Source organism: Peromyscus californicus, unplaced genomic scaffold, assembly GCF_007827085.1.
Source record: "Peromyscus californicus insignis strain IS unplaced genomic scaffold, ASM782708v3 Scaffold_9__1_contigs__length_137607984, whole genome shotgun sequence".
Classification (NCBI taxonomy): domain Eukaryota; kingdom Metazoa; phylum Chordata; class Mammalia; order Rodentia; family Cricetidae; genus Peromyscus; species Peromyscus californicus.
In genome coordinates, this window is record NW_026294617.1 from 135,850,811 (window position 1) to 135,871,812 (window position 21,002).

The following is a 21,002-nucleotide window of genomic DNA, read 5'->3' on the forward strand; positions in this document are numbered from 1 at the left end:
TGTAACCCTGCTCTCCTGGTGCCAAAGTGAAGGCACTGGTAGAACTGTGTGCTTTAAATGGTCCTCTTGTGGAGAACTCAGTTTCCCATCCTTTCTAGAACAGCTTCTAGGGATGTGCAGATGCTTGACTGATGGCCTCCTCTGTTTCCTCTTCAAAGACAGCACAGACCATCTCTGTGACCACTTTTTCTCCCTCCCACAATGTTGACTAACATTGGGATGTATGTGACATTGACTTAGATCCCACAGAGTCATGCATTAGAGACCACTATAGATTTTTAACATTGCTAATCCAGTTAGGGCCAGCTGGCTGCTCCATGTGACATGACCTGTTGCCACATAGTTTTAATTATGTGTTTGTGTGTATCAGCATAGGGTATGTGCACACGAGCGCAAGAGCTCTCAGAGGCCTAGAGCATCAGATCTTCCTGGAGCTAGAGTTACAGGTGATTGTGAGCCACCTGACATGGATGCTGGGAACTGAACTTGGGTCATCTGCAAGCAGTATGTGATCTTAATCACTAAGACATCTTTCCAGCCCCTACATTTCTGTCCTGTAATAAAATTTGTCTATTTGTAAGTTATATGACTCTTCGAGAAGCATCCATAATGAAAGGCTTATGAAAGCATTTGCTTTTCACAAGTACTTTTGCAAAATGGTCAGATTTCTCAGTGTTAAGATCTGACCTCTTCTGGTTATCTAGCCTCAGAATCTCTGAATACAAACCAAGGACTTACCAAGTCAAGTCTGCAAGGCCAGCACTTCACATTCTAACTTTAGAGGGGAAAGGAACTTTATATGGTTCTTTTAATGATGAAGGTGAATGACTGTGACAGTCTCAGCTATTGTCAACGTAGACACAAAAATAGAACTAGCCTTAAGGGACTTGCAACCTCAATGCATGAAATATATTTTTTAAAATTGCCCTAAGTGTTACCTTTAGTTACTGCTTGGAAAATGGTTTCTAGGAAGGCCATATCTTAAGTAAAAATTATATATGTTATACAAGTCAGAATATTTTATTTTTACATCAAATATTTTAGAATATAGTCTTTCATGTAGTCCTGTAAGTATGAAAGTTCAGAGAGGATTTCCAGAGGGAAAATGGCTCATTAAAGTAGCAAACAGAACTGGACATGCACTCGTGTTTCAGGGGACACTGTCTTCTCTCCAGAGAAGGGTTAAGTACTAACTTCCTCTATAAAGCAGGCAACATGGTTTACTTATATCGAGGCTTCTAGAAGCAATGTTAGGTCACTCCATAGCATAGCCTCTGCAATGGCTGGAATGAACACTCCAAAGATAAAGACATCAGCAATGTTGTGTAATGATGGACGCTCTGAAAGTTTAATTGCCATGTGTCAGGTCTTAGGCTTCGAACAATCTGCTGCCTTAGTAAAAGAAGAATTTATATGGAGCAAGAAAAGAGATTTTTTTCCCATGGCCATTAGAAACTAAGAGAGGAAGCCAGATGGGGGGAGTGGGAAAAAAGGGAAGGGAAGAGAAAGAAGGAAGGCCACCAGCCACTGAATAGAAGGCTTCTGTGCTATGTCCAAACCCCATTCCCCAAACAGTGAAGTTTAAAACCTATAAAAGATTGATGGGAGCCAGTGAGATGGCTCAGCAGGTAAAGTGCCTGCCACCAAGTCCACAACCTGAGTTTGATCCCTAGACTCACATGGTGGAAGGAGAGAACCAACTCCTAAAATTGTTCTCTGCCACATGTGTGTCACAGTGCACACATACACACTTGTGCAGGTGCACAGACACACACACCAAACAAACACATAAATGTAATAATAATAAGACTGGGGATTAATCTTTGGTGTAAAGTTGACTAGATTGAGAATCATTTTGCAACACACCCCTGGGCCTGTCTGTGAGGGTGTTTTCAGAGAGGTTAACTGAGGAAAGAAGGTTCTAAATGTGGGTAGCACCATTCCATAAGCAGGGGTCAGTTCCAGACGGAATTAAAGAAAAGAAAGAAGGAAAGAAGGAAGGAAGGAAGGAAGGAGGGAAGGAAGGAGGGAGGAAGGAAGGAAGGAAGGAGGGAGGGAGGGAGGGAAGGAAGGAGGGAGGGAGGGAGGGAAGGAGGGAGGAAGGGAGGAGGGAGGGAAGGAGGGAGGAAGGGAGGAGGGAGGGAGGGAGGGAAGGAGGGAGGGAGGGAAAGAAGGAGGGAGGAAGGGAGGGAAGGAAAGAAGGAAAGAAAGAAGGAAGGAAGGAAGGAAAGAAGGAAGGAAGCTAGCTGAGCGCCAGAATTCATCTCTCATTGCTTCCTGACTAAAGATGCAGTGTGATCACAAACCTCACTCTTGCACTGTCACACCCTCCCACCACACTAGATGGGCCTCACAAACTCTGAGCTAGAATCAGTCATTCCGGAAGTAGATTTTATTAGATATTGTGTCACAGCAATGAGAGAAGCAACTATTATAAAGATGATCAGAAAGAAGAATTAGTTTAGAGACCTAGAAAATTTGTGACAGAGATCCAAACTAAATTCTTCAACTGGCTATTGTCCTATCCTAGAAGAAGAGAAACACAGTTTGGTCTTTGGGGTTGTCTTGTTCTACTCGCCTTTGTCCTTCTAAAAACTGTTCAGTGCACAAATAGAAATAAAGACTTCTGACTTGTTAAGAGCACCCCAATACAAGCAATTTATTCCATTTTTCTATGAGGCTGCTTTTAGAAATGACAGACTAGCTACTAGAATATTCTTTAGACTGTTGCCTTTTGGGGAATTGGAATGTGAGGGCTAAAACTGCACTTGGTTTGGCTGTTGTATGATTACATTTTTTATTTTAGCAATTGTTCTGGGAATCCCATTGCTGTCTCACAGATAATCACCTGAGAGGCTCAAAGGGATGTTTTCACTGCTGTCTATTTCTTGGTGACAATTTTGAGCTGAAAACAATTTCTATTTTCTCAAAGTCAGTGGTTGTCTCCTTACTGCCTGTCCCAGATCTCTGACTTCTATGGAGATGGGGGCTAGGGGAAGCTTCTATCTACTAGGGTTACTTTTTGATTCCTGCACAGCTGGTGTTTACCATGAGAGTTTGGCAGTAGAACAGATTTCGACTGCTTAGTTTTGCACAGGTTACTGATTCTGTCTAAGCCTTTAATGTCCCCAGAAACTACTAAAAACGGGAGGTAAATGGAGGTGACTGCAGATTCTTCTCTTAGCTCTTCCTAAAATAGTGGTGGCATGTAGACTCCACCTATCACCCCTGCAGGCTCCCTCAAAACCCTGTCACTATGCTATTTTTAGACAGTATGCATCATTCCAAAAATCATGATCCAGAAAGCCATGGATTTAGTTAAACTTTCTTTTCGCTTAAGTTAAATTTTTGCTGGAGAGAAAATGTTTCTCATAAGTTATATAAAAATCAAGCCATGATTCTTGTAGGTTCAGTATTGTTTTAACAGCTTATGCATTACTTTGTAGTGAAATCATTCTAGAGATATTTCTTAGAAATAACATTGAAATCAAGAGGTCAAAATGTCTGGGGATGATTAGGAGAATCTCTGGTGCTCTTGGGTGAAGAGGCTCTCAAACTGAGTGGTACAGTGCAATTTTCTCTTTTCTTTTTCACTTTTAGTCTATATTTGAATGTTTTTTGAGACAGGGTCTGTTATATCCACAGCTGGACTCAAACCTACTATGTGGCTGAAGATGACCTTGAACTTCTTACCTTCCCACCTCCAGTTCCCAAGTGTTGGGATTCCAGGTATATACTACCACACCAGATTTAGGCAGTGCTGGAAACAGAGCACAGGACATGCATGCTAGGCAAGTGTTCTACCAACTGAATAACATTTCCGGCTCCACATCCTGTAGTATATGAAATTTTATAGTGATAATATTTTCACTTACTGCATGTACAGGTTTTCTAAAAGGTATAGGTCAAAGAAAAAGAGAGCTCTCTGGCTTATACATCCAGGACTGAGAATCTGTTTGAAGAACTGCCAGTCATGCGGTAATAAGCCAATGGGTGCAGCTCACACTCAACAGAACCACAGAAGCTTCAGGAAAAGTGGTTCTTGGGTCTCAGTCCTACAGACTGCATTCAGTTATGATTCTGAGATGGATACCTTCAGGGGACTGAACCCGACCAGCTGACCCAGTGTAATTTATAGACTCGTGTGTCTTTCCTGTCATAAGGGGACCGTTTCCCAAGTGTGATGGCTTAAGTGAGAAATGTCCTCCAGAGGCTCATGTGCTTCAACACTGATCCCCAGCTAGTGGCCCTGTTTGGGAAGGTTGTGGAACCTCTCCATCCTAAAGTTTAGGAAGTGGAGCCTTGCTGGAGAAGGTGAACAGAGTGGGCAGCCTTGATATCTTCCAGCTTGTCCCCACTTCCCTGTTCACTCTGTTTCCTGACCTCCATGCACTGTGACCAGCTGGCTTTCTGCTGCACTACCTGACCTGCTGTGATGGACTACATCCCCCTGGATCTGTAAGTCAAAATAAGCCATTTCTTCCTTCAATTGCTTGGCCAGGGTGTTTTAGCAACAGGAAAGTTAACCAATACACCAAATCTATGAAATAGACCAAATTAGTCATTCTCAGTCAAGTAGAGGATGTCCACTAAGCAAAGAAGAAAATTAAAAATTTGATATGAATTTCTTTACTCACTTCACTATTTAGTTCAACACCAAAAAGGATCTGATTATTAATGTCCTCATTGGTGAAATGACAGTGACAAGAATCTAGTCTGGGTTTGATTGAGATTTCAAGTAGGTGCCATAGTTATTTATATTAGTCACTAAGAGTATGACATGCATGTACATTACATTATAAAGGTGACTGTATGTACATGTATAATTTGGCACTTCATATTTTTTTTTGCTTAGTTTCATCTTGGATTCGTCTTTTTTTTTTTTTTAAAGATTTATTTATTATGTATACAATGTTCTGCCTGCATATATGTCTATAGGCCAGAAGAGGGCACCAGATCTTATTACAGATAGTTGAGAGCCACCATGTGGTTGCTGGGAATTGAACTCAGGACCGCTGGAAGAACAGTCAGTGCTCTTAACCTCTGAGCCATCTCTCCAGCCCGGATTCATCTTTAAATTATATATATATATATATATATATATATATATATACAATTTACATACATTTGAAATGAAAAATAACTGTACTGGTTAACTTTTCTAGGACTTTATATTGAATTGATATAAATCTTTTCAGGAAAAATGGAAAATGTAACACTAAAGATGACATCCTTAAGATCTTTCCTTCTTTTCTTTTTTTTAACTCTCTTATTTTTTACATTTATTAATTTATTTAGTGTGTATGACTTGTGAGTGTACCACAGCATGAAGTCAGAGGACAACTTGTAAGAGTTGGTTTTCTCCTTCTACTGTGGGTTCTTGGGACTGAACTCAGGTCATGAGGCAGAGGCAAGCCTCCTTGCTCACTAAGCCATCTTGCTGGCTCCCTGAGAACTTTTTGGTGAACTGGGGCAAAGCCACAAACTGTGAGAATGTATTTGGTGTTCACTTGGCTCATGTTTGGTTCTCACTTTAAAGTTCACACTTGGCTTTAAGAAAATTCCCAGGGTGTTTGCTCCAGAAGTATGTTCCTATCAATACTTGGTTTTATAAACTGCTTTTTTTTTTTCAGGTAAAAAAGAACACAAAGTTGGTTCAGTGAGTGACTATTGATACTTGGATTAGAGCTTTGATTTAAATAACAGAGCAGGTTTTTGTATTTTTAAGAAACAAGATGTAATAATTAGAAGAATCAGAGAGTCTCATCAATGACGTAGACAGGTCTCATGCTAGCTATCCAGTGTGGTACAGCAGAAAGAACGTTAATAAAAAAAGTGTCATTGGTAGTACAGCTGGGCATCCACATGGGCTTTGATTTAATTGGGAAAAATTTTTTTGGAGGTGGTGGAGTTTGAGACAGGGTCTTGCTACAGCTGAGGCCGGCTTCAAATTCAATATGTACCCTAGCTGTCCGGACTTGAGCTTGTAAAGATCCCCCGTCTCAGCTTCCTGAGTACTGCAGTTACAGTGTGCACCACCACATCCAGCTAAAATGCTAATTAAAAAAAAGATTTATTTTTTAAGAATTTTACTTGTATGAGTGCTTTGCCTGAATATATGAATATGTACCACATACATGCAATGGCTGTGGAGGCCAGAAGAGGATGTTGCATACACTGTGAGCTAGGGACTAAACTTGGTTCTATGCAAAAGCAGCCAGTGCTCTTTCTAAGACTGTAATATGCTACTTTTTAGTCACCCTTCATCTTTTGACCTGCAAACCTTTTTATGCTTTCCCAAGAACTGAGCCTGCACTGAGTGATATTAGTTGCTTTCCTAAGTCAGAATCCACATGTTCTTTAAGTGTGTAGATGCTGACATTTTCCAGTGGGTTAACACTTCTTTAGTAAAACTTGAGAGTAGGAGTCACATCCATTGGAATCCTATTGATTATAAAGACCAACTTTCTGCTAAGAGTGTCAGTGCTTCCCAACCAGTACTGAGACATTGGAGGAAATGGGCAATAATTCACTTTTTATTTAAAAAGATCCTCATGTTTCACTTTTACTGTCCTGAAATAACCCCAAGTTGCAATGGGGTAAGACAACTGGAGTACTCAGTGCATTATAAAATAACATGTGCTTAACACTCCTCTTAAAGAATACAGGCTTACATATGAAATAGCGTCTGTTTCAATCTCTTTTTAATAAATGCCATCCAAGATTGAGTTAATAAGCACCAAGAAATCTATACCTCCCTCTTCAGCATTCTTTTCAATTTAACTAATAGTGTCTCCAAAACTATTTCATAATCACTTCATCTTGAAGTAGAAGTCAAAGTGGGGCAGATATGTAAATTATATTATAAAATGAATTTATGAATACAGACAATAAATCATATCTATCCAGTAGCTGTACAAAGGGAAGAGAGAAATGTGTTCTATGGGGAATTAATATTTATGTAAGTATAAATCACATTCAATGAAAAGCTCCAGACAAATATATTTGCTGTTCATGTTTTTAATATCCATGAAGAGACAAGAAACACATGGACTGTGGTTTTTTTTTTCCTTTCACAATTTAAAAGCATACCTTTGCAATTCTTTGTTTACGAATCATCCAACAACATGAGGATAAGAAAAATGAGAAAGTAATTCTTAGGCACTTTTTTTTTTTTTTTTGGTGTTGCCATGAATGTCTCTGGTATTGATGTCCTGGGGCAAAAAATGTCTGCTTCTGTGCCTAACTACCTTTCTCTTTTTAATATTGACCTTATGAAAACTTTAATTTGATGCAATACCCATATCTACACAAAAGAAAAAGCCTTATTGCTTCCAGGACTGGAAGATAGGGTGGGAAGGGCTTGAGTCCTGCTGCAGCTCATCTGTACGTTTAGAAGCAATATTTTGAACATAATTTGATGATAACCCTGGGAGTCTATGACATTTACTTAAAGTTCATTGGCAAGTGTTTTACATTTTTCAACATTCTTCCTAGGACTTGGATTTCTGTCTGTACCTTAGGCAAATCAAAAAACAAACAAATAAACAAGGATTCATTTCTCCCATCACTTCTGTGGTGACATTCAAATTTCCCCCAGGTAGAAAAATGGCTGAATTCCATGGTGTTTGCCTAGCTTTGGCATTTGATAAACTGTGGAGAGTAAGTGGCTCCCCATATGGCTGTTTCCTCCTGTAAGCCCCCTGTGTGCAGCCTGGGTCTATAACAAAGCTTTCCTGTGAGTCTGTGACCAGATGTTTATTTTCATGACCACTTAGTGCAAGTTTCCCTGAAAATCTTTAAATTCTAGGCAGTTAGTTCTTTCATCAAATGGGGCAAGGAAAGGTAGTCCCTGGATGATGAGCTTTGAATGTTTCATTAGGACTGCTTCCATTCAAAGGATCTTGGGTTGCTTATGAAATGTTGCAAAGCCTGGCATCATTCATCTGTTACTCTGGTTTTCTCTTTCTAACAGTCTCCTATGGAACTCACAGTGGGAAATTCTTCAGATTTTGCAACCACGAATTAGTGTGACTGTTTTAATACAAAACATAGTTTTAGTTTTTTCATTGTCAGAATTGCCACTGTAAGGATACTTAAGCCTACAAGTTACATAATTGATTAACAATCCTCCCTCTACTATAGGTTTCTGATTACTGAGGTTCAATGGAGGAGGCGTGCAGACTTCCACGGGTTTGTTGAAGCAAATATGAAGATTTTGACTAATTAGGGGCCTCTATAATACTTTCAATATTAGAAAATCACATGCGTTTCGACGCCATGAGATTCGAGCTTATCATGTGCTCTGCTGCTAAGTGGCATCTTTAGCTGGAAGCGTGTGTTAGAGCTCATTAAAAGAAAAAGATTTGGAGTCAGATCAATTTGGTTTCAGATTTTGTCTGTTACAGATTAGCTAAATGACCTTAGTCATGTTAATGAACCACTCTGGGACTCAGTAACACGGTGATGACAGTGTTACCTGACTAATAGATGTTGCTAAGATGACCAGATGAGGTTACACACAAAATAAGCTCCATACAGTGCCTGGCACATGATAGTTAATAAATGATATTCATTTTTTACTGCATTATCATTAGATTTGTTGTGTTGAAATCTTTCATCTAAGCAGCATCTTGCTACTGTGACAGCAGTGTTTCTCTCTGATGATAAGCTGGATCACAATTTCTATCCCCTTTACAAAGAGGGAAGAGGTGGGCACTATGAAGGGCTGTTTGCACCCAGTGTTCCACCACTTTCTCCTTACAAGTACATAAAAGTAGTTTTCACTTTGTGATGAACTTACCCAGAACAATGAGCTTTGGTGAGTTGGTTTTTTTCATATACTAAACATTGTTCTGACAGTGTCAGCTTCAGAGTTAATCACATGGATTCTTTTACCCCCAAGAGACCAGATTTGCTCGGGACCTTGGGTCTTGGAGGGAAGTTAACTTTGCTTCAGATGCTGTTCCAACACTCCAGTCCTGTATGAAATGGTCTGTCATATGAGACTTAATCCCAAATCCATCTAAAGCCTAGGTGAATTTCTGGGTTTGTCTGAGGTGATTTATTGCAGGAATCTCACACAACCCAGAAGTTAGCTGGCAGCTTCTGTGCCCTGAGCAACATAGCTCCTTTTTGCTCACTCTCTACTCCTTTCTTCTGTTCAGTGACTACTGCATGCTCTCTCTGCTTGCCACTAGTGTGGACATTCTTTCACACTTGGGAATTGGCTGCAACAGCATCAATAATACGGAACAGAATGAGATAAATTTAGTGGTAACGGTAGCATACAAACTCCTCAGTGCCTTCAAGACATCAGATAGGCAAAGATTCCAGCAGCCAAGAGTTCAAAGCTCCATGGACAACAAGCTTAGCAACACAGCATGTATCCAGGAATATAGCTAATGTATGATTTGTTTACTGGAAGGGAGCATGCATTACCCTGCAGACTAGAGTCTCTATGCTCTGCCTACTTCAGACTCAGGCAGTATATGCTGAATTTAAATTGCTACTTAATTTGGTACCTTTCACCTCCAGCTGTGAATTAGCCCACTAATGAAAAGGTAATTTCTTTTTCAACATGGTAGAAAAGAGTATGTATTTTCATATACTTAGTATTAGTTTTCAGAGGTAGGTATAAGTCCCCCTCACCTCTGTGTGTGTCTGTATGTGTGCAGCATATACATATGAACATGCATGTGTGGATGTGTATGTGAAGGCTAGACTACCTCAGATGTCATTCATCCTCAGGCAGTCCACCATCTTTTTGAGATGGTGTTTCTCATGGCCTGAAGCTTCCAAATAAGCTATGGTAGCCAGCTATCAAGCTCTGGGTTTCTGTCTGCCTCCCCTTCCCCAAGGCTGGGATTAGAAAAATGTGCCACTGAAGCCAGCTTTGAAAATGTGCATTCTGGGAAATGAACTTAGGTCCTTGTGCTTTCAAGGCAAGTACTTTATCCATGTCCTCCCCGCAAGCCCTGGGTTTTAGTCTAAATCATATGCAATCTTTATCAGCGTGGAACATAAGGCTGAGGAAATGAAACTGGGTTATGCAGATATGAAACTCTCTCCCAGTGAATGGACTAAATTCTTATGTAAATTGTTGGAGCCAACATCTTTAGATCATTTGAATGTTGTTAATCAGGAATCCATCGTAAGTTTGGATTGCCAAGGAAAGTATTACTAACTTGAACAGTGATCTGTAGATCTGAAATTCTGGTTACTTCCATCAGTTCTGCAATAACAGAGATACATGATTTAGACTGCAAAGTGGTTTGAAGTATAATCAGGCAAAGAAAAATACTTTCAAGGAAGAATCTGTCAACAGCTGCATTAAACAATCCAAGCCCTCTGTCTGCTACATTTAACCCAAAGAGTGAGTTATAAGAACACAGACACAGTTGAGACTCCAAACAAAAATTAAATTAATGTGTATAAGGTTTTTGTAGCCACCACAGTGGAAGGAAACAATGCTGAAGCCTATGTTCTTAGTCTTTGCACTTGGAAACAGCAGAAATGAAACACTATTCTAGCACCCTATTAGTAATGAGCTTATCCAATTTAAAAACATTATCTTCTACCTTCCAAAAGTAGAATGAGAATTTCTCTGTGCTGAGAGAAAGGAGAGGAGCACATCTCTTGAATGGCAGCCACCTGAAAGATGATCAGCTAGCTAACTCTTCATTGAAAGAATTCAGGGAAGGGACATGAGACCAAAGGCAAGAAGAGTGTTCAGCCACATAGCTACTGTCACAAGTGTCAGGAAAGTCCACTGGGGAAAAGGCCTCTGTAACAAATGGTGCTGGGTTAAATGGGCATCACACATAGAACATGAAACTAGGTCCGTTATGTTTCACTGTGCACAGAAGTAAATTAAAAATGGATCAAAGACCTTAACATAAGAACTGAAACTTTGCCAGGTAGTGGTGGCTCATGCCTTTAATCCCAGCACTCGGGAGGCAGAGGCAGGTGGATCTCTGTGAGTTCAAGGCCAGCCTGGTATAGAGAGTGAGTTCCTGGACAGCCAGAGCTTCACACAGAGAAACCTCACCTCCCCCCCCCCCCCCGCCCCCCCTCCGCAGCCCAAAAAAAGAACTGAAACTTTGAATCAGATAGCGGCAACATAGTGGAACCTCTTCCTATGGATGCAGGTGAGGACTGTCGAGTAGGGTTTCAACAGCACAGGAGACAGACTGAGAGAGAACTAATGATGTCACATGAAATCGAAAGCTTCACGGAAGAGAAAACATCAAGCGAGGTAACATCTTACAGAACAGAGTAAGTCTTTGCCAACCCCTCTGACAGAGGTTTATACCCACATATGCGAAGACCTGAAAAATTAAACATCCTCTCAGCAAGTACTACACCAGGGAAGTCAATACAGAGACTCCTTAAAAAACAAAAACAAAAACGCAAAACAGAGCTACTTCATGACCCAGCTGTACCACACCTGGGACTACATCTGAAGGACTATTAGCACAACACAGAGATGCCTGCACACGAATCTCCCTGCGGCATTATTCTCAGTAACATTATGAATCAGCCTAGTTGTCAGTTGACAGAAGATGGACAGATCTCTCTCTCTCTCTCTCTCTCTCTCTCTCTCTCTCTCTCTCTCTCTCACACACACACACACACACACACACACACACACACACACATACACACATGCACACACAATGGAGACTTATTCTGCTGTAAAGAATGAAATAATCTTATTTACAGGAAAGTGGGTGGAACAGAAGATCATATAATTAAAGGAATAAGCCAGAGTCAGAAAGACAAACATGTATACACTCTCTCATATGTGTAACCTCAAGTTATATATTTTCCACACACGTAATATATATGATACAAAAGTGGAAGGCAAGTATTTGGGAAGAATACAGAACTAACAGAATGGGAAGAGGGGTTAGGAGAGTAATATTGAAATGCATCACTTCATACAACAACTATATATCAATAAGAATTAAAAAGAGAGGATCAAAACAAATAAGACACGAGGGCATGAAGTTTAAATAATGTATCATACATGTTTCTGATAATTGGAACTTTTATTGATAATTTATCAAATTAAATAAGTGGTTGCCCCAACTAGATTATCAACTACTTTAACTTTATAGGTCAGCATTGTTTCAAAATGTAAATACAGGTGGACCATTGTCTCCTATGCTGCCCTCCTGCCTCAGGTTCAGTTCTCCATGGAAGCAGCTGCTACAGCTTGCTGTCCAAAGGTCTTTCTGCCTATGGTGACTGGAAACTGTTATATATATTTCCTGATGTACATCACCATGTCAAAAATTCTGTCCCAAACTTTTCTATCCTCTAGAATGGAGAGAGCATGATGGTTAAGAAGGTTAGAAAAATATGCGATGAAGGTCCTGCTTCAGGCTTTGGAAATATCCATATAGGAGCAGTCAATTTGTGTTTTTTTTTGTTTTGTTTTGTTTTGTTTTTGTGTGTTCTTGTGTGTAGACACATTTGTGTATGTGTGCCTTTTAGGCTGGTTGACTTTGGGTTTCTTCCTTGATCGCCTCACTTTATATACCCTTGAACCTAGAGTTTTCAGATTCGGCTGCCGATAGCAGTTTGCTCTAGGTTTCCTTGTCTCTGCCTCTTGCATTGGGTGTTACAGGCTAGCTGCCATGCCTACTGGCTTTTGTATGGGTGCTGGGAATCCAACCTCTGGACTATAGGCTTGCAAGGCTAGTGCTTTAGCCACTGAGCTACTTCCTCAGTCCCACATTCAAGTTTCCTTTGGAAGTAGATTTTATTTTTAGAAATTGATCTGTGAGCTGTTTCTGTTATAACAGTGAATTGAAAAAGTCTGGACCTAATGTCATTTAAGGTAGTTCAGTTTGGTGAGATCAAAGGTAGATCATTTTAAGGGTTAATAAATTTATCCACATTGATTTCAATATGAGATTGTTAAGCAATAATAGTAGTAGGGCAGGCTATATAGCTTAGGGTAGAAAGTTAGATGATCTGCCCTGGGGTCAGGTTGGCCTGCTAGATGGCAGGGCCCAAATGGAGCTAGGAGAGTACACATTTATCCAGTGAGATGAGGGTCTGGTTCTTCTGATAATGCTAACTTCAATTTTCTTATATTATAAAATTTGTTTTCTGTGATTTTTTATTTCCAAAATTATGTTAATGGAACCCTACCCTTTTCAAGTGTGGTAGATCAAGGTCAGCTGCTGGCTGGCCTGAACACTCAGTGAAAGTGGAATCATTTTGTTACTATAAGAAAACATTTTCCTAAACAACAAGTGAGCAATTTACAAATAAATCTTTGGAAAATTTTTCTGATAAATTTCTTACATAGATTTCTTTACCACATACAACTATAAAGTCAAAACAAAGAGGCAAAAAATTACTCCATGAAAACTAGCTATAGAATGGTACCAAAATCCCTTTCTTCTCTCTCTCTCTCTCTCTCTCTCTCCCTCTCCTATGCTGCCCTCCTGCCTCAGGTTCAGTTCTCCATGGAAGCAGCTGCTACAGCTTGCTGTCCAAAGGTCTTTCTGCCTTTGGACTGAGACAGGGTCTCTCTGTGCAGCCTTGGCTGGTCTGGAACTTGCTCTGTAGACCAGGCTGGCCTCAAACTTACAGAGATCCAACTGTCTCTGCCTCCCAAGTGCTGGAATTAAAGGTGTGTGCCACCACTGCCTGGCTTCCCCTTTCTTTTCAAATAGAAAGACTAAATATTTGTTCCTCCTACTCCATTTCCGGCAAGCACTATGCTGGATTTGTTTTCCCTGGACAGACATGTTTCTGTTTCTGATTGGCTTCATGGTTAGCTGGATCAGTTCAGCACAACAAACATATCCATGACGTTCTTTCACCATCACATCACAGTGGAAGACAGCATTTTGAAATTAAAATTGTCAACAAGGAATTCACTTCTTACCTTGTCGGAAGGTTTGAAAGGATTTCCTTGCCCACTAATTCCACCGCTGATACTAAATCCAAGCCCAGGATTCTTTTCTATTCTCACACAGAACTAAGAAAAAAGACATGAAATGTCAAACCAAGTAGCCATTACAAGTAAATCTTTCAAACAAGGTTTACAATTCACTCATATTTTTAGTGAGCCCATGTTGGTCTGGTGTAAGCAACATAAACTCCACCAAAGGGGTAATGTCTCTATGCCTCCATATGTCAGAAACTACCTTTAGAAGCCCAGGCCTCATGAGCACACTGTGGGTGAAGCATTATCTGTCAATCTATACACATGCCCAGACTACTTAGAAAACACTGTACAAACAAGTGAGAGGAATCAGAGATGGCAATTTAAATGTGGTCGGGGAGGACCCCTTTGGAAGGCGTGGTAGTGTTTAGGGGTGTTAGGGTTTTTAGTTTGAGGGAAAAGGGGATTGAGTTTTGTAGTAGCTGCTGAGGCAGGAGCAGGAAGAATAGAAGGTTATTCAATTGACACAAGGTTCGAGAGTGTGGTCCACAAGACAGAAACTGGGCAGGAGCAGTGCCTCAAGGCTGTGAGGATTTTGGTCTAGCATTCTTTGCTATTACTCCCTTAGGCCTCAGCAATACGGAGAACGAGCACATTAGATGGATGGCCGACTGTGGACTAAGGCTGCAGTGAAGTGGAACGAAGTGTTTACATTAATGTAGACTGTGAGTGTTCGCAGACAGGAAGCCAGCAGGATGACCTGGAGAAACCTCAACAGTCGAGATCTGGGACCCTGTACTGAAGGCGAGTTGGGGCTGAGGGAAAAAATAATGGCTTAGGATATAGGGTGAGACAGGGTGACCCCAGATGATGAGAGCCTTGTGACTAAGAGGAGGCATTCTGTTGTTAAATGAAGAGAAAAGAGATTCACAAATGTTAGGTACAGAGCAAGCAGGAAGCAGGGGAGCCCAGGTGGTACCAGAGGGCAACAATGAGGGGACTGACAGGTCAAGAAAAAATAATGAGGAACACACTGACATGTGTTTTGTCACAAATAAATGCAAAAGAAAAGTTCTTAAGGATGACTGAACTATTGGCTAATTAAGCAACTTTATGCCTCTGGCTAGCACTCATCCAGTCTCTGAACCAGTTAAATGTGAATGCCCAAAACATTCTCTATCTTTCTATTTTAAACAGCACTTTCTATCTTTCTACTTCTATCTCTCCTCTTAGATGGTCCAAGGAAAACATGATTCTTGTTCCATAATTAACACGCACTCGAGTTACAAGACTTTGGATGAATTAACCTTACTTACTAGCACCATCCTTAGTGGGCTGTTCTCGTTCCTAAAATGTATCTATCTTGTGGTTCACTTGCAACACAAGGGCAAAAACTCACCCACTAATGTGATTTTTAATTTCATCTCACCGGTGAATAATTTCTAAATTACAAGTAAGTGCAGTTGCCAAGAGTACTTTTTCAGTCACTTTAAAGATATACTTAATTACAACTTCTCCTTCAACTGATTTAGATTTTTTAAAACTAGTTTTCACAGGGTAGCAGGAGATAGCTTATAATAGTTTATAATTCACATGGTTCACAGCCTATGAGTATGAATATAGAACAGTTTGATATAGCTGGAAGGAATATTTTAGCTTTATTCTATGTAGCACTTTGCCTCTTGGCTATTATTTATTAATTAGAAAATGACAAGAAAGCATCCTATTTAATTAAAATCTCTCCTTTTGTCTTTGCTCACAGATACATGCATTTTCAAATGTCAAATTAAGCAAATTAAGTCAGTCTAAAACAACTAATAGCACATTTTCTCTCATTTGTGGGTCCTAGATTTTATATAAACACATTAAGTCATGTATGTACATATGACATGGAGGTAGAAGCAGAACCATCTAAGGCAGAGGTTCTTAACCTGTGGGTTGTGACCTTTTTAGGGTCAATTGACTATCACAGAGGTCACCTAAGACCATCAGAAAACACAGATATATATATTATGATTCATAAGAGTAGCAAAATTACAGTTATGAAGTAGCAACAAAATAATTTTAAGGTTGAGGGTCACCACAACATGAGAAACTGTGTTAAAGGTCGCAGCACTGGGATGACTGAGAACCACTGATCTAAGGAAAGAAGAGGGTCATGGCAAGATGAAAAAAGGGGAAGTGGGCTTATGGACAGGAAAACACTCCAGGCATACTATATTCTTACATGAAAAAGTGCTAGTGAGACCCCAGAACTGTGTATAACGAAGGATGTGGACACACACACACTCACACATGCACACTCACACATACACACTCATGAATGCACACATGGGCACACTCATGTATCTGTACAACAACAAATCTGGTTCTATTTCTTGTGGAAACTTTACACAAACAGTGCAAAGGTGTGGTTACTGGCTTCCTTTAGGTTACTCTAGAACTGGGAACTATAGGGAGAGTTGTCCTTTATGTAGAAAATTTCCAAGTAGTTTCCAGTCATCCTTCTTCAAGGAAGGGATTACATTTCATTTATAGTACTGAAAATCTAGAATGTGCTGAAAAACTAAGGAAAACAGCAGTGCCAGGCCTGGGAAGTGCTGTCTCAGTGCACTTTAGACAACAGAAACAGTAAAGTTGATACTTGTTTCATAAACCTGACAAACAGACTTCAGCTGTGATCTACAGTTTGGCTATTCCCAGAATGCCACGTGTGTCAGATCAATAGGGGTCTGGAGTCTCCTAAAAACCGTGGGAGGGAGGACTTCTCTTGTGGTGAGGGGTTTCACCTGCTTGCTGAGGCCCGAAGAGGAGAGAGGGAACCTCACAGGCAAAAGAGGCTGAAAGGAACTGGGACGCAATGATTTTGTAAAAGGTCCAGAAGTTAATAAATAACTTATTTACTGAAAATCAGTATTTCAATTTTCTCTTAAGAGATGAAACGAAATGTCTGTCTAAAGCACAGTGTCAGCTCGGTCAGCAGCAGGGCTGTGAGACTCGGCCTGCCTCCTGCATGCTGCTTGACTGCACACTTCTGGTCTGTGTTGATCTCACTGAAATTAGAACAGCGGGTCTTAGAGAAACCTGCTCCCGGGTCGCAGAAGGCGTCAAGGGGGCTGAGCTGTCAGCAAGAGGCAGCTCTACCTAGAAACAGGAGGCAGTCGAGTGATCGTCCAGGGTGGCAGGGTAGGAAGGCTCTAAAATCACTACAATGGTGGACACCCAACTGTAAAGTATTAATATACAACTTGTGTACTTTAAATACTCCAGTTTGTAGGGTATAAATTATATGTACAATGTAGTCAAAAACAGCAAGATCATCATGACTGAAAGACAGCTTTGTAAGGCAGAGAAGGCAATGTGAGCAGGGGCTAGACCCACAGGGACATTAGACTATCCTGTAATTGTGTGAGCATGGGCTAGACCCATGGAGAAATTAAACTATCCTGTAAAAATCTTACTCAGGCATCAATGAAGCCAAAAATCATTCTAAGTAGAGGAGTGGCATGGCATGGATTTCATTTTGATAACTTAGGCAGCAAGGAGAGATCAGAGTGAGGTACAGTGGAAAGAGAGTATTTAGTATTTGTGGGGGTGTGTGGGTGGTGAGGAAGGTGTGAAATTTAGGATGTTACTATGCTCCTGATAGAAGTGTTTTGGATTGGAGGTGGGCTGTGAGAAAGGGGAATCAGACATGTTTAGTCATAGAAGAATGATGGGATGTGGAAGTCTAGATGTAGACAGGGATGTGAGAGAAAGGGCCAGGGCAGAAAGTTAACAGCTCTTTTGGCCATGTTTATCAAGAACTTGGAAAACCTAGGTGGAGAATGAAGGAAGACAGAGCTCAGTCAGTGTGTTCAGACAACTGGAGTGCAGGAGGGAGGGCCAGGATAGAGAGTTGAGAAACGTGGGACGGAATGCTGTCATTGAGGGGATGTGTAGATAAAAAGGCTGGATGCAATCCATCAGGAGAAGAGGTATAGTCATCTCAGGATGGAAGGTTGTGAACTATCCTGGAAAAATGATTTCATGATATATGGAGCCCAGGAAGCAGTGGCAGAGAGAGAGTGATCTCAGACTTTTCTTTCCCTTGGCTGCTCTGTTATCAGCTGCTGGAAGTGCATGTGAGACTTCAGGGGAGGTTTACAGCTGTTGGGCTGGGTGAAGAAAGTTATATCATGTTGAATGATATAAGAAGAAAGGCTTGGGGCTGGAGAGATGGCTCAGAGGTTAAGAGCACTGCTTGTTCTTCCAAAGGTCCTGAGTTCAATTCCCAGCAACCACATGGTGGCTCACAACTATCTGAAATGAGATCTAGTGCCCTCTTCTGGCCTGCAGGGATATGTGCAGGCAGAACACTGTATACATAATAAATAAATCTTTAAAAAAAATAAAAAAAATAAAAAAATAAATAAAATGTTTAAAAAAAAAGAAGAAAGGCTTGAAAAGTCTGTTAAACTACATACTACTTTTCAAAAGCTGCAAAGAAATACTATCTCACTCTCATAAGAATGGTGGTTATAAACAACAACAAACTAATAAATGGTGGTAGAAAGGAGGCGCTCTTGAGCTATGTGTGGGGATATAACTTATTACATTACAGAGTAAAGTTTCTGTCCTCTGATTTAGCTGGCCTCTGATTTAGCTTCTTGAAATGTAGCCAGAGGAAGTATACTCATCACACCAAAGAGAAGCCTGCACATCCATGTTTACCACAGAGCTGTGTCTGGATGGACAGAAAAGAAAATAGGAGACTCAGAATTACACAGTGGAATGCTACTGGACTCTGCAGAATGAAACCATGGCATTTTCAGGAAGGTGGATGGAACTGGACAACCCTATCTTAAGTGAAATAAGCCAGAGACAGGAAGATGAGCACAGCATGCTCTCTTTCATATATTGAGGCTCTAAAAAAGTTAACATGAACACAGAACAGTGGTTTTTAGAGTTTGGGTATTGGGAGGATGAAGTTGGATAAAGAAGACTGTATTCTGGGTTATTGTGCCTCAGGTCACAACATGGAATACAAAAACTCACAAAACCAGGTCCCGATTCCAGTTGGCTTCTAAGCTGCTAGGTTGTCATAGTCAAGGCACTTTATTTCTCTTAGTCTTATTCAATAAGACAGATGCTGGTAACCTGGATCACAAAACTGTGAATTGAACTGTACTTCTTGGGTATCTCTATGTTCTACATGTGTAAACACATTATGCATTGGATTACAAATGTGCATAAAGAAAGATAAAAGATACTATCAGTTTATTTAAAAAAATATTCAGTTTGTGTGACTTCTACATAGTGATGACACCAGTACATTGCCCAGCTGGGAGTATGTTGGGCTACAGAATACCTCAGGCAGTGACTCTCAACTTTGGCTGTACTATGTAGAATCAATGAGGCATTCACAAAATTCCCATTACCTTGGTCACAGGTAGATGAGCGAAATGAGTTGACCTGGGAAGGAGGCAAGGTGTCAGTGTTTTCTGAAGCGCTCCAGACAAGATTGAAATGTGCAGATGAGACTAAGAACACCTGATATACAGTATTGTGGTGGGGAGGACAGGAGATAAGAACAACAAATACTGAGGACATTTAAATGCTGTGGAGTTTCACACAAGCATAACAGTGTCTAGTTCTGGTGTGGGAGCCCACAGTGACCCCAGTTTGTGCCTTGATTCCATCTTGAGTCAAAGTCAAAGAGTTCAAGCTTATCTTTGCTCTCTTAGGCTGCCTAACAGGATGTTTGACCAAAGGTGTGGTTACCAGATATCTTGAGAATTAAGGAGGTGTTTATTCTTGTTTGTTCCTTGAACCATGATGTCCTTGAGAGGGGGAGGTCTTTTGCCCCCCTTGCTTTGGGTATAAAAAGGCCATGAGAAATAAACTCAGGGATGTTGTGGTGTTAACTCAGAACCCTCCCAAAGCTATCCTGTGTCTCTGTCTTTTTCTTTTACGTCTACGTCTCTATTTTTCCTATCTATTATTTCTCAGTCCTCACTCACCTTTTCAGGACTGTTCAACAGGTTGGGCAGGACCCAACATTCTGGCTTCTTCTCTCTTTTGTAAACTAATGAGGTTAGGATTGATAACCATTATCTTCTTTAAAACATTTTAATTCTTAAAAACTTTTATTCTCATTCCTTCTGTTTTCTATTTCTACCCTCTCAGAGAAGCCCTATCTTTGCCTGCACAGGACTGTATCATCTAACTCTCACCCAACTTTTGGAAGGTATATCTGAATATGTAGGAGGAATCATGCATGCATGCAGGGTGCATGCATAAGTGTGCACATGCACATAGCAGCAAGGAGTTAGTTAATCTTCATTGTAGTTCCTTAGGGTTTCCTATTGACCTGGAACTCACTGAGTAGTCTTGATTAGCCAGTGAGCACTATGGATCCACTGAAATCCTCCTCCCCTGCTCTGGTATCACAAGAATATATGTGGTGGTCTGAAAGAAAATGGCTCCCAAAGATGTGGCTTTGTTGGAGTGAGTATGGCCTTGTTGGAGGAAGTGTGCCACCGTGGAGGTGGGCTTTGAGATTTCCTATGCTCAGGACACCACCCAGTGTCACAGTCCACTTCCTGTTGCCTGCAAGATATAGAACTCTCAGCTACTTCTTCAGCACCATGTTTGTCTGCATGCCATCATGTTCCACCATGATGATAATGGATTGAACCTCTGAAACTGTAAGCTGCCACCTCAATTAAATGTTTTCCCTTATAAGAGTGGTCATGGTGTCTCTTCACAGCAATAGATATAACCTTAACTAAGACAGTGTACAACCACATCTAATTTTCATTTGGGCTCTGTTGCTAGAACTCAGGTGTTCATGCTTCCACAGCAAGCACTTTCCTGACTGAGCTATCTCCCAGTCTTCACCAACCAAAAGTTGTTGACAGGTGGTATTGTTTCCATTTTAAAGAAAGAAACAACCTTAGAAGGAGTGAATGACTTGGCCAGGGTCACATGGCTCATTACAGTAAAAAAAGAACTTCAGAATCTAAGCCCCTGGTTTGGTGATCTTTTCTGAATGACAGAGCTTCATGAGGAAGAGCAGAGGTTAGGGAAGGCAAAATAGCAGAGAAGCAAA

At 40.7% G+C, this 21,002-nt stretch overlaps 1 protein-coding gene across 14 annotated transcripts in view; it reads right to left on the bottom strand.

Annotated features, from left to right (window-relative positions):
• Lrrc7 (leucine rich repeat containing 7) overlaps window positions 1-21,002 on the bottom strand; it is a 477,706-nt gene that overhangs the window by 30,240 nt on the left and 426,464 nt on the right. For all 14 annotated transcript variants that reach the window (XM_052730896.1, XM_052730897.1, XM_052730901.1 and 11 more), the window contains one exon: window positions 13,910-14,002. In XM_052730896.1, the coding sequence (XP_052586856.1) occupies window positions 13,910-14,002 (93 nt within the window). The remainder of the gene's footprint in view (window positions 1-13,909; window positions 14,003-21,002) is intronic.